This window comes from Lutra lutra, chromosome 9, assembly GCF_902655055.1.
Source record: "Lutra lutra chromosome 9, mLutLut1.2, whole genome shotgun sequence".
Taxonomy (NCBI): domain Eukaryota; kingdom Metazoa; phylum Chordata; class Mammalia; order Carnivora; family Mustelidae; genus Lutra; species Lutra lutra.
In genome coordinates this window covers 108,923,763-108,940,770 of record NC_062286.1, presented here as the reverse complement: position 1 = coordinate 108,940,770, position 17,008 = coordinate 108,923,763, and the positions used below count along the sequence as shown (strand labels likewise).

General features: G+C 40.0%; 1 protein-coding gene across 9 annotated transcripts in view; it reads left to right on the top strand.

Moving 5' to 3' along the window:
• Window positions 1–17,008, top strand: part of PLCB4 (phospholipase C beta 4) — a 426,130-nt gene that overhangs the window by 381,854 nt on the left and 27,268 nt on the right. For all 9 annotated transcript variants that reach the window (XM_047745406.1, XM_047745403.1, XM_047745405.1 and 6 more), the window contains 4 exons: window positions 12,157–12,245; window positions 12,876–13,026; window positions 15,609–15,658; window positions 15,795–15,860. In XM_047745406.1, the coding sequence (XP_047601362.1) occupies window positions 12,157–12,245; window positions 12,876–13,026; window positions 15,609–15,658; window positions 15,795–15,860 (356 nt within the window). The remainder of the gene's footprint in view (window positions 1–12,156; window positions 12,246–12,875; window positions 13,027–15,608; window positions 15,659–15,794; window positions 15,861–17,008) is intronic.

Here is a 17,008-nt window from a genome sequence, read left to right as displayed (position 1 = left end):
CTCAGTCAGTTAAGCATCCAAATCTTGGTTTAGGCTCAGGTCATGATCTCAGGGTCATGGGATGGAGCCCCTAAGTTGGGCTCCACACTCAGCGTGGAGTCTGCTCGAGATTCTTTCTCCTCCATCTTCCTCCCCCTCTGCTTACGTGCACACACACTTGTTCTGTCAAATAAGTAAATAAAATCTTTAATTTAAAAAAAGGCAAAATAGATGTCTATGTATCAGAAAGAGATTCTTCCAGCACAAAGAATAAAAAGGTCATCCATAATTCCACCACCTGGAGAGAGCTCTATTGCCATATTTGTCTCTTTACTTTCAATTTCATTTCTTCTATTTTAATTAAATAGTGCTTACTGCACCTAGTCATTTGGACTCATTTCTTCAGAGAGTTAATTTTTTTCCACTTAATAGACACTATTTTTCTATGTCATAGAAATATTTTTATTAGCTGCATGAGATTCCATTTTATGTATTATCCATACTTCAGTTTTGATAAACATTGAAGTCATTTCCATTTTTTTCTTATAAAAAATATTGTGCCTAGGAACCTTAAATGTAAAGCCTTGGAAATACTCGTGATCACTTCCTGTAGATGAATTCTTTGAAGCTGCGTGTGGTGTGTGTGTGTGTGTGTGTGTGTATTTTAAGATTTTATTTATTTGTCAGAAAGAGAGCACAAGTGATGGGAAGGGCAGAGGGAAAAGCAGGCTCCCGGCTGAGCAAGGAGCCTGATGTGGGACTCGATCCCAGGACTCTGGGACTATGACCTGAGCTGAAGGCAGACGCTTAACTGACTGAGCCACCCAGGTGTCCCAAGAGTTGTATGTATATTTAAAGCGTTAGATACAGATTGCCAAATAACCCATCAGCAGTGTATGTATGAGATTGCAACTTTTGTTAACATTTACCAGTTTAATCAGTAAAGACAATTTCTGAGTAAATTCAAACTATTTTTCTCAAAGGAAAAGATATAGTCATTATTATTTAGTACCTACTCTATGAGTAAGAGATATAAAGTTGAAAACATCATCTACAGTTATCCTCAAGAATTTTCCAACCCTGTACACATATACATGTACATATACATAATAAGTGTAATTTATTATATCCGTGCCCACAGGGTAGTAAACCAGAGGATATTGGGGGCATTGAACTAAGAAGTTATTAGAGTGGGGTTGAGGGGTCCTTCGGTGGCCATGTTGGGACCATGAAAGATGAATCACAGCAGAGAGGTAAACTGATTTTCTCTTCAGACAGGGAAGTGCTGGACTTATTTACATATTCTGAGGAAGCTGAAACACAGGGTATATGATACTAAAACTGAAAAGTTCTGGTTCATGTTTGACGATGTATCATGAAAAGCTAGTGTCATTTACCAAGAAGAGTGTACTCTTCTTGTTGAATAATTTCGGCACTTTAAGGGAAATAGTCACATTTTCAGGACACTAAGTAATTTGGTTAGTTATGTTTTCTTAGCTTTTGAGTGGGTCCATTTCTCCAAAATCACTTCACAAGTTTAGACTAATTATAGAAGTAAGACCTCTTACACCTGACCAAGTGAACGAAATCTCAACTTTTATAATTCACCAAATGCTTAACCTAGGAATTAGGTATTTCTTTAATCTGACAACGAAAATCAAGCAATTATCTTAAATCCATGGTATAATTTCATGCAGCATTATTTGTATAAAAAAGATCAGAAACAACCTAAGTCCACCAGAGACTGGTAAAATATGGAAGGCCATTCTGTAGAAGACCATGTAGCTATTAAAAATAATGACTTGGATCTTAGTGTTCAGAACACAAATATGACATTTATTACCAAGAGAAAAAGTGAATTGCAAAATGATCCGATTGTTAGTTACAAAGATCCTTAACTATCTGTTTACACACACACATGCGCACACACACACACACACACACACACACACACACATATGAAGTAGATAGAAACAATTCTGTTAGGATATACATCCAAGTTTAAGAATAGTTATCTCTTTTATGCTGAGTGAAATAAGTCAAGCAGAGAGAGTCAATTATCATATGGTTTCACTTATTTGTGGAGCATAACAAATAGCATGGAGGACAAGGGGAGATGGAGAGGAGAAGGGAGTTGAGGGAAATTGGAAGGGGAGGTGAACCATGAGAGACTATGGACTCTGAAAAACGATCTGAGAATTTTGAAGGGGTGGGGGGTGGGAGGTTGGGGGCACCAGGTGGTGGGTATTGTAGAGGGCACGGATTGCATGGAGCACTGGGTGTGGTGCAAAAATAATGAATACTGTTATGCTGAAAAAATAAAAAAATTAAAAAAAAGAATAGTTATCTCTTTGAGAATAGAGGTAAGGGTTAATGAATGAGGGTTAATGAAGCTGGCCCACTGCATTGGACAACTTCCAGGAACATCACAGAGAGCACAGTATCCCATATGGTAGGACTCTACTTATTATTTCTGGATCATTTAAGTAAGCATATGTAACCTCTGTAAATTTCTAAAAATTGTATTTTGCCCTATTTTTCTATAACAACGGTGTAATATAAAAACGGCACAAAGAGTTTAAAATAGATATATATTTTAAATTTAGAAAAAATTAAAGCAACCTATTATGCTGCTACCTAGATAGTTCTTGATAACATTTTTTAAAATATTTTATTAATTTGTCAGAGAAAGAGAACATAAGAAGGAGGAGTAGCAGGCAGAGGGAGAAGCAGGCTCCTTGCTGAACAAGGAGCCTGATGTGGGACTTGATCCCAGGATCCTGGGATCATGACCTGAACTGAAGGCAGACATTTAACACACTGAGCCACCCAGGTGCCCTCATTAATAACATTTTAAAATAAAAGAAAGACAGAAATGTCTTAAAACATCAAAAGGTTATAAAACATAAAGCCTATCTGTGCATATGTAATACATATGTATATGCATAAATGTGCAGTTTCTGTGTATATATCACACACATATATTTCTTTTTTAAAAAAAAGATTTTATTGGGGCACCTGGGTGGCTCAGTGAGTTAAGCCACTGTCTTCGGCTCAGGTCATGATCCCAGGTCCTGGGTTCGAGCCCCGCGTCGGGCTTTCTGCTCAGCAGGGAGCCTGCTTCCTCCTCTCTCTCTGCCTGCCTCTCTGCTTACTTGTGATTTCTCTCTGTCAAATAAATAAATAAAATCTTTAAAAAAAAAAAAAGATTTTATTTATTTGATCGAGACACAGTGAGAAAGGGAATACAAGCAGAGGGAGTGGAAGAGAGAGAAGCAGGTTCCCCACCGAGCAGGGAGCCTGATGTGGGGCTCGATCCCAGGACCCCGGGATCATGACTCGAGTAAAAGGCAGACGCCCAACAACTGAGCCACCCAGGCACCCCATATATTTCTTTCTTTTTTTTTAATATTTTATTTATTTATTTGACAGACAGAGATTACAAGTAGGCAGGCAGAGAGAGAGAGGAGGAAGCAGGCTCCCTGCTGAGCAGAAAGTCCGACGCGGGGCTCGATCCCAGGACCCGGGGATCATGACCTGAGCCAAAGGCAGAGGCTTTAACCCACTGAGCCACCCAGGCGCCCTGATATATTTCTTTTTTAATTAAACCTCAAAAGATAATATAATATATCCTGTTCTGTGCTTTGCTTTCTTCACATAATATATCTTAGAGAACATCCTTGCCAATGCACATAAGACTTTTAAATTATTTTTGAAGGTTATGTACTATTCCATATGTGTATCTACCACTATCTCTTTAGCCAGCCCTTTGGTTGGATCAGTACTCCCACCCAGTGCCTACAAGACTCCTATTCTCATTCACCATGGCCAGTTCTGGATTCTAAAAAAAAATCTTTTTTTTTTTTTTTTTCCCCCAGTAATGGTAATAAAAGTGGTATCTCATCATTTTAACTTGTGTATTTACAATTATAAGTCAGATTGACTGTATTTCATCTGTTTCTTGGTCATTCGTTTTCCCTTTCCTGAAAAATACTCTCTTAGTACCCTTTGTGGGTTTTTTTGAGTTTTGGTCTTTGGTTTTTTTTGTTTGTTTGTTTATTTTGTTCTGTTTTTGTTTTTTTAATTGGGTTGTTTTTCATTTTTTAAGTAATTGTTCAAATCAAATTTTATTTTACTTCTAAGTCCCCCCCCCACCTCATATAACTTCAAAGCGGTGTCCAATACATCATAATGTCTAGAAAGTAATGGTTGTGGATTCAAACACTGTCTACTTTTCCTGGCCTGCCAGGATGCTGTTTCATTGAGGTCATAGTTGACAACACTGGTTGGAGACCCACAGCTTAGGAGTAACACCTCACCACAGCAATCCTTCCATTAATTTTTTTTTTTCATTTGTATTTATTTGTAACAAGCTCAAGAGAAATCCGTTTGTTCTATTTTCTTCTCCCCAACTTTGCCCTTTACTTTGCTGCAGCAAACTCTTTTGTCTTGAGCAATTCGTCGTCGTAAGAAAAATCTTCTAATTCCGTGCTGACTACAAAGTTTCAGAATTCTAATGCATTAGTAATTTTACCATGATTTTCTTTAAGCACCAGCAACTCAGTGTTCTACATGATCTTTAAATGAATTTTAAATCTTGGTAACATCAGGTGGGTGGCATCATTTAATAGAAACAAGAAAAGTGTTCCTAAGAGGCTCTTCCAAGTTAAGACAATTCCTTAGGGAGGGTTTGAGCATCGGCAGGAGCTTTGGTTCACTTATTTATTGAGGTTCTGTGCTGTGAGATCACCAGAGAATGAGGAATCCCTCCTGACGGAGATAATTTCATAGATTTTTCAATTGCCCCTAACTAGTCTTACCTTCTCGCATACGGTAATCTTTAGAAGCCTTGAACTCTGGGCTGCCCCAGTTCCCTCCCAACATGGGTCTAGATCCAGTATTTTCCACCCCGACCCTTCTCCTCTCTTGTCAGTTCCCTGTTATCTTTCCTTGCCCTGTCAGGAGACAGAGCCAGGGAATTTAAGTGCAATTCCTTCTCCTCGTTGCTAAAGAATAAAAACTCTCAACACACACAAGAAAACACAGAACAAAAATGACTGCTAGCCCTTCTGAGCTGTCTCCACAGATGGTTCTGTTCCTAAGCCATGTGGTGGTAAAATATCTCTGGGCGGAAGAAGAGATCACGACTCTTAACTATCAAAAACTTGATTTCCACGTGAAAAAAAAACAAATGGTGACATTTAGAGAGGGATGACTAGGAATGAATCAAAAAGACTTTGATTTCTCCAGTATTATTTTTCTGCTGAATATCAAGTAAAAGAGCCCTCTTGTTTACCCCTCACACTCCTCTACAGAAGGAAAGTGCTAGGTTGGGTGCTAAGGTGACTTTTCCTTTGTCAAATCCACTGAGCCTCGGAGCACTGGGGTTGTCTTTGCTGCTTTATCTGTAGGTGCAAATGTGGAGGACATCAGTGCCTACCCATTGCCCAGCTCTATCCCTGTGAGCCATTGCTGCTGGTGATGGGAAGCCGGTTCCCAAGCAGATGGCAATTAAATGAGCATTAGTCTTTTGTGCCACCCACTGTTACTTTTGATGGACTTGATCACTTGCAAAGGTTTTATTATCACTGAGTGGTAAGGAGAACAAATAAGAGAGTTGATGCTCTGCTACCCGAATACAGGGCACATGGGCATTATATGGAAATGTTGCTCCGAGATGGGTTGAGTGAGCTGCTCGACACTCCTTCCCTGCGCAGTGCTCATCTCACTTCTGTAGCTGGACATTTTGTTTTCTCTTCTGCACCTAGGCTGTTTTATGCAAGCAAAGAGGAAGCGGCCCTTTTTTTTTATTTGCCAGCTCCCCCTTTCTGCCTGACTTGGGATTCAAGATACATCAGGGATGTATGGGTGTTTCTTGTTCTCTCTGCCCACCATCTTCCCAGGGTTGCTTTCCAAACCCTCTGCAAAGAGAGTGGACTGTCCCTTACATGACATAGCCCCAGAGGAGGAACATTGTTAATTGAGATGCCATTTCAGGGCTATGATCTCAGGATTTCCTGATAGAATTTAAAGTCCTTCCATTTATTTTGTCCTCTCCTTGATGGATGATAAGATGCTTTATTCCATCAAATATTTGTTGAAAAATTGATTTGCATTGCAGTAGTAACCATTTTGATGGCTTCCTCTGAACTATAGAAAATGTTGGTAAGAACACTAAAGAAAGAAAAAAAAAAAAAAAGAAGAACACTAAAGAAAAGTGCCCAGAATGGGGCAGGATGGATTAAAATGACATTCCCTCAGGAACTGCCCAGCTAGGTGAGTTTAATCAGGCTCCTGATTGCATTCCTTGGGATCTACTGTGGAACCTGGGAAGAGGGAACACATAAGCAATTCCCAGTCTTATTTGACCACAGGATCCTTGCACCAACCACCCCCCCCCCAATGTATCTTTTCACATTCTAGAAATGTAGTTTGGGAAATGCTTAGTCATTTGGTAGAAGCTAAAAGACCTCATCTAAAATCATAGTTACAGGATTTGTTGATCTTCATTAACATCATTTTGTAGCCATTAAGGGAACACAAACTCTTCTGCTGCCTTTACCTCTTGCTAAGATAGAAGCAGTAGAATGGAGACTACGAGGGAACCTGAGCCAAGAGCAAGCACATGGAGCCACACTGTCTAGGTGCCACAGTTGGTGCTCACCACCAAGACACCCAAGTTAAGTGCCTTGGAAAGCAACCGCTAAAGAAGCAGACAAACCAAAGACAGAGCTCCCTTGAAAACCAGCAAGTATCTGGAAGTCTGTGCTGAGGAATTGCTATCTTCTTTTCAGTTTGGGGGGGATGCTTAAATTGATGCTTTCAACTCTATATGGAAATGAGGAAGGATGGGTAGGAGGGAAGGAGGAGGAAAAAACGAATATACATGGAAAGTCTTCACCAGAAGCAACCAGACTTTTGGAAATGGCACTAAACCTAGAAATAGATGGCATTTTTTTTTTTCAAGGACAAATAAGTAAAACTTCTGTTAGTCCAGAAGAAAGAAGCAAATGAGAAAAGGCAGACTGGTTCCTTTTTTAAAAGAAGATTCCAAAGCCTGTGCATCCAGGAGGTTTCAGCTCACCCTGTGGGTTCCATAGAATCAAAGTGTGTGCACAGGTCTCTACCCTGTTAGTAGGTCAGTGTGGCCTCACCTTAGACACCTAGCACACGAGTCAATGTTGACCAGCATCTAAACTTCACTCTTGCCACAGAGGGGTGTCCCGTGGAATGCAGAACTACGTGGGATCTACCTAGCCACAATGTTCCTCTAATACATGGGGAGGATACCTTTGAAATGTCACATTGGCACCAAAGAAAGATAACAGGGTTACTTAAATATGCAAATCTTTGGCCAAGATAACGCCAGATTTATTTTGGTGAAACTATCCCAGTTGCTGCCCTCTGCACTGATCTGTTGCTCTGGCTACAGAATGAGCACCTGCCACCACAGGGCAAATTCCTGTGTCCTAGAAGTACCTGATTTATTATTCAAAATTGCCAGGAATGAAGTACTTGTTTTAAGTGACCGGCTAACCTAAGCCTTGTTCAAGGCATTTCATTATCTCGTTTTTGTCCCATGTGATTCAGTTTGAAAGCCTTATTTAGACTTTGTGTGTTTCTGTTATCATTTGACCAAAGACACTATTATATTGAGTTATATCGTATACTAGAAAAATATCAAAAGCCCACGTAACTGTGAAAAAAGCATCTCATTTAAACTCTGAGTAACAAGGCAATATTTCAGGATCTGGGAACATAATTCTCTAATAGCTTCTAGAATTGTTAATACTGGTAATTGAAGACGGATTTAAGTAATGATATGTATCCAACTAATGGATAAATCTGTGGCATCTTATTTTGATGTATAATTTAGGCTCTATCTACACAATCCTTCAGCAGATGGCTGACAAGGACATCTTAGCCAGTTTGTCCATGTAATACAAAACAATATATGACCTAATTACGTATTGTTTCGTGACTCTGTTATAAAATACAGCACTTATGTTCTCAGTCAGAATTGTGCAGAATCAGCCCTCAAGGCTGGGACCAAGACATTGCTGCAGGGAACAAGAAGAATACTCTAGGGTCCGATATATTCTTTGATCACACCATGACGGGTCCTCAAGAGGCCTCCAGGGGCTGAGGGATGCTTTTATTAACAATGAAAAAGCCTACTTTGCTTGAAAGATATACCCAAGAATAGAAAACTCCTTCGCTGCCATAATTTCAAGCTGACAGATGATCCCTTCTACTTAGGGAAATGCGTATATCTTGTCTACCTTAGACTCAGTTGCCTCTACCTTTGTAATTCCTATGTACAAATTCCCAACGGACCAATGTTGGCCAATGGATAGGGATACCTCTCCACAGCTCTTTCATCAGGAAGAAGCTACTGAAGATGAGGCCTCCACCCAAATGCCAAAGATTTGTCATTGTCGATCTGTCAGGTGGGAATATAAAGGCCCTTTTAGGCCGTTAGGCAACAGGCTTGAGCAATGGAACCTCGAGCATGCAAACAGGCTCATTAAGCAACCTACTTCAAAATAACCATAGGCCCTAACTAACCAATGGACTACTCACAACCAGGCACAGTTATCAAAAAAGGCAAAATTCATACGTTCCCATACCTCTTCACTCTGCCCTGCAACTATGACCCCTCCCTACCACCTTGTGGCAGACAGTCCCACCTTTGCTTCTGCTGCTACCTTGCAGTGTATTCAATAAACTTCTGTCTCCTTTAAAAACAACAAAAACTAAAACAATAGCAACAACTTTTTTCTCAGTTACCATTGGTAATCAGATTTGCCACAAACTGGAAGACTTGAGACAACAGAAATGTATTCTCTGACGGTTCTGGAGCCTAGAAGTTTGAAATCCTAGAGTTGGTGGCTCTTGGAGAAATCCTTCCTTTCCTCTTCCTAACTCCTAGTGGTTCCTGGCAGTCCTCAGTGTTCCTAGCATATAGCTATGTTATTCTATTCTCTGTCATCTCCTAGCCTTTTTCTCTTTGTCTCTCTGTATGACCTCTCCTCATCTTAGAGTGACACCAATTATTAGATTTGGAGCCTACCCTAACCCAGTGCAATCTCAGTCTTTAATTATATATGCAAAGACCCTATTGTAAATAAGCTGATGTCCCGAGGTCCCCCAGTAGTCATGAATTTTGAAGGGCAGTATTCAACTTCCTATACCCTCTTAATTCTGCTATAGTTTCCTTGTACTCATTCCTTCCATTAATTATTCTTAAATATTTTAAAGCTTATTAGGAACAAATTTTGTTAGTGATACTCATCAAGTATATAAGTTTCTATCTTATGTATCTAAACTACAAATTCTCTGATAAAAAGAAATGACCTCTTTCTATATTAACATATTTCTTGCAAAGTCATCTTTCATAAAAAAAAAAATTGAAAGTCCATCTAAATATCTAGAAGTAGAGAATAATTTGGTACATAAACTCTATGAAACATTATTCATTCAATAGAAGTTCAGCTTTAGAACTATACAGGTATAACCTAATAATGATAAAAGGAGATTATATAATTTTAAATAAACCATATAAAATATGTATTCACGTGGAAAACAATGACACAAGAGTATACAAAAAGGGAAGTAGTTTGGTTAGTTTAGAATGATTATGGCTCATTTCACACGTTAAGGTCTTGCTTTCTTGGTTTTATGATCAGCTGGAAGTGATTAAGTGTTATTTGTTATTCCTACTGAAAGGACTACCAGTAACCACTGAAAAATACCATATATATCCTCCAGGCCTTCAACGTAATTGTATATCACCAAAAAAAAAAAAAAAAAAAAAAGCGAGCACTTGTTTCCTAACAAGCCAGCCATGTGGACCATCCACTGAGATATTCCAGTGGGAAGCCAAGGCAAAGTGTATCCAGTGTGGGTGTGTACAGGTAGGGCCTCCCCACCACGGGCAGGGGGTTTAGTGCACACAGTGTGAGTTTCACCTTGGCCTGTAACAGTGTGGACAAGGGCAAGGAGGAGGCATATGGGAGTCAGACACAGATGGATTAAAGGTCCTGAGCCAACTCAGTGAGTTTAGCACCAGGGCTAGTGGGGTAGTCAAGCTTTATCTGTTTATATGGGACCCATACTGAATGTCATGGTATCTCCTTTGGAGTTTTCCTACAAAAAGGGAAAGTCGAGCCTCATAACACAACAAGCAAGCATTGATACTCAGAATGTGGGACATTTTATGGGATACCTGATCTGTGTCCTCAACAAATGTATACATTATGAAAAATAAATAGTAGCAGGGACTAGTCTAGATTAAAGTAAGTTCAAGAGACTTAGTTATCAGGGACCTTGTATGGGCTTTATAGCTTGATTCAAACAAATTGTCAATAGGGGAAATAATAAGATGGGCCATTTATTATATTAGTGGTAAGGAATCACTGCCAGCTTGGTTGAACATAGTGCTGCCACAGTTGGTTCTGAAAGAAAATGCACTTTTTTTTAGAGACGCATAGAGAAGTAATTAGGAATGAAATGTTATAATGTCTGCAATTGGCTTCAAAATGTGTCAGCAGAGAGAAGAGAGAAAGGAAAAAAGGGAAGGATAACTAGATAAAGGAGATGTAGTGGGCTATTTATAAACAGGGCTTCAACAGTATATGGGGGGTTATTTTAACTTCTGTGTATGCATGAAAATGTTTGTAATTTGGACTTAAAGTAGGTAAATATAGCCTTGGAACTTTAACTTCCAAAAAATGATTATCTGTCATTTTTCCTAAGCAAGATTTAAGAGCTGATTTGGAAACATCCCCCATTACGAGACAAAGAGTTCTTAGGGACCTGAGTGATAACTAGAGTCAGACCTTCTCATATAGCCCTGGTAGGAGAAAATAAATTGATGCAACTTCTTTGGAGGGTAGCTTGGCAATGCTATGACCAAAAGGACAAATACCCTTACACATCATTCTAACCTCTAGGCATTTATCCTATGGATACTGCAAATGTCTGCGCTGAGATTTGACATTCGAGGATATTCCCTGCAATACCTCTTTATAATAACAAAGAACTGGAAGTAATCTAACAGTCTGTCAATACGGAACACTGTTAAAGAAATGGTAGTCATTCTGAAAATGGAATATCAAAGCAGCCCTTAAAAGTAATACAGTAGACCTACATTACCGATAAAGAAGTGTCTCCAAGATATGTGAAGTTTAAAATAAAAAATAGGTGCAGGAAACTGTGAACCCATTTGGAGTTTGGCTTGTTTGTTTTGTTCTTTTTTTCAATAAGGACGCAAGAAATGGTTATCAGTATATACGAAGGATAGGATTGGCAGGAGAGGAGATTTTTACATTTTATATGTTTGAATGTTTATCATGTACATGTATTATTTTCTATTATAAAAGGAAATACGTATATTCAATGGAGAAAAATTATCTTAAGTCTATAATTGGGAGGGTGATTTTACTGGAAGAAATTGATGTACATAGAGTTTCTGAAAATTGTAAATTACGTACTGTTTTAAGGTAATGAACATAATATTACCTCTGTAGTATTGGTAAATAATGCAAAATTACATGAGATTCTACTGAAAAGTACTTGGAACTCTTCAATGACATTATGTAAAACATGAAATTTTACCAATTTTAATGTGTAGCTAAGATGATGCAGGAGAATACTTCATTTTAACTACAATGGAACCAAAACTGGCTTTAAATATGTATTAGCCTTCTTACCTAAAAATAAGACTTAGATACCAGTGGTGTCTGCTATGTTCCAAGCACTTTTTACAGTTATCATCTCATTGAATACTCATCGTATCCCTTCAGAGTGGGAGGTATCAGCCCTAATATTCAGATGAAGAAACTGAGCTGGAGACATGAATCAACTTGCTTATAAATAAATAGTCAAGAACACAAGGCAATTCACTTGGCCTACCCTGCCACACTGTCATCTTTATTTGGGCGAAAACCAAAGAGAAAATAAGAGAGAGTCATCTGGCTTTTGTCCTTGCCCTTATTTCTGTTTTCTATAACTGCTGTGCTTTCCTAATTCTGTCTTAGTCCTAGGCGAGGGTACTTAACAGAAGACTTAACAGAGGTCTAGGATTATGAATTGTTCATTAGCTGAATTTTCCTGTGTGTGTACGGTAAAACAGAGAATCAACAGCCCCTTGACTTTTTTTTTTTTTTTTTTCAGATATCGTAGATGCTTTATCAGATCCAAAGAAATTTCTTTCCATTACGGAAAAGAGAGCAGACCAAATGAGAGCTATGGGCATTGAAACTGTAAGTAGCAGTGGTTGGCTAAGGACAGATAAGTTGGGGAAGTTCAGTGGTCAGTGATTATAAGAGCAAGACAAAGTGATAAATTCATAGACCAAACTTGAAGAGTGTTTTTGAAATTACATTTATCAATTCAACAAAATATTTTCAAGGGTCTGTAAAGTGTAGCATATTTAATAAATAAAATGGAAAACATTTACTAAATGAAATGGAAATCCATAATGCTTTTAGTAATGTTTCAGATAGAGGATGCTTTTGTGATACACTAGACTACCAGCTAACCCAAGTCAGTAAATTGGTGAAATTGACATGTATGTGTCTTTGTTGCTTACCAGTCCTGCATCCAACCTTCCCCATTGTTGTGCACACTTGCCTTGATTGTGCCTTTGTTTTTAAAGCTCCCTTTACCATACCCTGCTTGTAAAAGAGTGGCATCTTTTTTCCTTGGCTTCATCCTTTGCCTCAAGCCTGAGAAAACCATGTAATCTTTCTCCTGCCAGGCAGTGATCCATTAAGAGAGTTGTAGGGGAGATGCTGAGTGATTCAAACCGGATTCAGTAAAAGAGAGAAAGGGCAAGACAGTTGAAAGCAAGGTGGCATTTGCGTAGGTTAACATAAACATTTCTGCTCCAGAGTGACATAGCAGATGTGCCCAGTGATACTTCTAAGAATGACAAGAAAGGAAAAGCCAACACTGCCAAAGCAAACGTCACCCCACAGAGCAGCTCTGAGCTCAGACCAACCACCACGGCGGCCCTGGGGTCTGGCGTGGAAGCAAAGAAAGGTAAAGGGGAGGGGTTAGGGCTCCTTAACTGTTCTGGCAATTTTAGACTCGTTTTGAATAGCCTTCTATGAGGGTATTTAGAATTGCTAATTTTTCCAATTTTCATTGCCCTGTAAAACTCAAGAGCAGCATGTTTTCTTGTAGATTGGACAAACTACTTAATTTCCCGGAGTGTTTAACAGAAGTCAACCTTTGTTTCATCTACTAGATCCCCTTCAACTTAGGGCCCTGGGTACCATATCCATAGTTTTAGAAAGGGTTTAGACTCCCTAATGGAAAGAACTTCCACGCAGTGAACTTTGCTAAGTCATCCCCACACTCTCCTGGATACCCCTCCGGTCACTCATCTGGACAGGCAGTGGGCTCATGAACCAACAGAATCATCATTGTTCATATATTTCTAGATTCCCTTCTTGACAGGTTGCTCCCATGAGTAGATATACAGCATCCATGATTATTTGTAAAATTATCAGATGGACATTTGAAGGCCAATTCTATATACTTTCCTGTGGGTGAACCAAAATATCCCAAGAGGTGTCACCACAAGGAATGATTGGTCCCATGTGCTAACATTCAGCTAGTAGGTAGGGCTGCAACCATATTCCTTATTTAAAATTAGCTTCCGTGCTGACTGACCAGGCATTGATTTTCTTTTTAATTTTAAGAATAAGGAATTAAAACTAAACTCTGAGTTGGCCTCCAAAAGGTGGCTTGAGAGCAAACAAGTTCTTTTTGAGCTTTGTTGATAAGAACAAAAACTTGACGTAGTGAAACTTGAATTAACTACAATCTTTGGAGCCCAAAGTTCCGTACTTAACCCTTCCCTAACCAGGGAAGCTTGTAGAAGAACTACACTGGCCAGTGGAGCAGCCACTAGCCACGTGTGCCTCTATAAATTTCAACGTTAAAATGAACATTTGAACTCTTTATTTGCACTATCCACAGTTCAGGTGCCCAGAGCCACACATACCTCGTGGCTCTCCATTGGACAACCCCCACATAGAACCCTGCCAAGGTCACCGAAAGTTCTGTCAGACACACTTTGTTAGGCCCATAGAGGGAAATAAGCATGTACCAGTTCCTGTTCTGCATGCAGAGTGTGGGTGTTTCCTAGATACATCGTTTATAGGAACTAAAATTTTTACAACTTATTTCTATCTTTCCCAAGAGAATGTAAAACCAAGTTCATGTTTCCGTAGGTTCCCGTTAATCAAGATTTACTTAACCAAGACCAAAAGAGAAGTCTCATTGGACTGGTTTCAGTCTTAATATTTGTTAGCTCTCTGGAGGACCCAGCACGCACCCCAGTCCTCTGTTCATTTTACAGGCAAGATTCACATCTCTGCCCTATAGTGCCCCCTTGCTCTTGCAGTAAAGCGGGGAGTTGCCTTGTGACATCAGACTTAGGAAATGAAGAACAGCCCCAGGTTCTCTGGACACCCCTATCATAGATGGTATAGATCCCGGGACCGATTTCTCTTAGCCCTAACTCCCTTTCCCGCCTTCCTACCCCCACACTGGCTGTGCACCTCCTCTTAAAATGAACAAAACTAAAAAACAAGAGCCTGGGACTCGAGGCCTCTCTTTCTTGAATATCTCATCCCTCGCTTTTTGGAGTCTAATGGAATTCAATTAGAGTACAAAACACACATTCCTTTTAATTTGTAAGATGAAAAATCTGCAGTCAAACAGAAAATGTTTGGGGATTCTCCGACAACTCCAGTTGCCATGACAACACCTGGCCTAGCATCCCTCCAGTAGCAGGATAATGGAGTATATGACTCCGGGTCCTCATGTCAACATCCTGTTATACCACAGTTTGATTCCAGGATTTCCTGTGTGTTGAAGGCATGGCAGTACTCAAAAGCAGCTGAGGAAAAAAAAAAAAAAGTTTTGTTCTTTGATGACGATGAAGAGGGAGGTAGTTGACTGGGATGATAGACCCTGAAATACAAAGAGTAAAGTAACACTCACAGATGCTGCAGTGCCTGATCTGATATCCTTTGTGGGCTTAGCACCCCCTCCCTCCAGCTGTTCTGTGTATTGGCTGATTGCAAATCACAGCTGCCACTTTCTCAGAGGATTGCCCTCAGACTGTGGGAGTTCCCTTGCCTGGAAATGCCTGGAAGGTTTTGTACAGTCTCTGAAGCCACTGGCTGGCTGTTCTGGGGTGATGAAAGCCCAGTCTCGTACCTCAAGGTCCGGCAACTTTGGATGACCATTTATGCTTAAGAGCCCCCAGCAGGATCAGGTTGGATTTTGGCCGGAAGTGCCCCCTGCCTACTTCCTCTGCCCTATTCTTCTCTCGCTTCTGGGGTTTCTCCTGAGAGCCCTCCCTCAGTAAGCCACATGCACACAGAACTCCAGCTCAGGCTCTGCTTCTAAGGAACCTGACCGAAGACAGTAAGCCTGCCAGTGAAGTGTCTAGTTAATTGCTTTGTAATAAGAAATGAAGATGTTTATATCCATAACCTTACATGTAAAGCTGCTTCAAAATCTTTAGATGAGATTTCAAAATGGTGAATTTTGTGTTATCTGTTATTCTAATTTTTAATACACACAGTGATTTAATTTTTTTTAAGGTATCGAACTTATCCCTCAAGTGAGGATAGAAGATTTGAAGCAGATGAAGGTAAAATGGCTCACTCATTTTGCAAGCACTCTTGTGTGACACATATTGGTGACACTGATATATTTTTGTTTCTCACCAGATGTATTCATCGTGGCTGCAAAACACTGATTTGGTATTCTCTTGGTTTCTTCCACAGGCTTACCTGAAGCACTTAAAGAAACAACAGAAGGAACTAAATTCTTTAAAGAAGAAGCACGCAAAGGTAGGGTGTGTTGAATGTGCGTACCTAAATATGTCTGTACGATTTTTCTTGCTTGTTTGTTTTCTACTTTTTGCTCTCTGATGAAAACCTCAAGTCGTTATTCTGTGGAGTGGACCAGTGGACTCTTCACAGGCAAAACCATGGCTTAGAAACTGACCCCAGCCAATTGGACGGTAGTACCTTCATTTCCACTGATTGGCAAATGAAATTTAAAAACAGAATCCTTTGGGGATTGGCCATCACTGATTTGTAATCTGCATTTCTAACAGTTCTTTCAAAAGCATAACAAAGCTTCGCCCATTTCAAAATCATTTAGTAGTCAGACTTTATCTAAAATAGTGGGCCATCGTCAGACTCTGGAAGACCAGCTCATAGTCTCAGCCTAGAAGCACCCAGAGCCCCTGGCTTGCGAGTCGTTTGCCACACCATGCACAGAGGGGGGTACTAGCTGGATCTGAACCTCTTACCCACGGCTCCAGGAGAAGGGGACACCTCTCACTTTCCCCATTATGTAAACTCTGCTCAGTGGCCTACTTCTAAAATAGAGTTGTTTTTCCTCTTTGCCCATAAGAAGAGGGTTTTTTTGACAGTGATTGTGAGAAATTCTGAGAGTTGGTGGCAAATTCAAGAGAACAGCAGCAGCTGGCCTCAGGAGTTCTCGTGTGGGTTGGAAACTTCACCACACTCAGGCATCATCTTGGTCCCCGTCACTCTTCACAGGGAAAGGAGGAGAACATAATTCCTCTTTCCTTCCCAAGACGGATCACAACAACCCCCTGGGGCTGGAAGGGTAACGTGTGGGTTCATCCGTGTAGGGCAACGGGAGCAAGAGAAACTCAATTTCTTAAAGGACTTCGGAGTTCTTTTTAAACTGATTTTGTATTCCACTTCTTTGTAATCTGACTCAGTACTCAAACTAAGGCATGTCTTAAAGAGCCAGACTTGAGTGACGTTATCTCTGAATCACTCCAAATATTAGACTGCTGGGCACATGGACTCCATTTTAAGTCTGAGCTCCTTTGAGAAATTCAACCTGATCGAGGCCTCGTAATATCCCCTGTGTTGTTGAACTGATAGCTCGGTGGGTTTGCTGATCTAGAGGTCACTCTGTACACTCTCTGCTCCTAAATGTCATGACTAAGTCCATT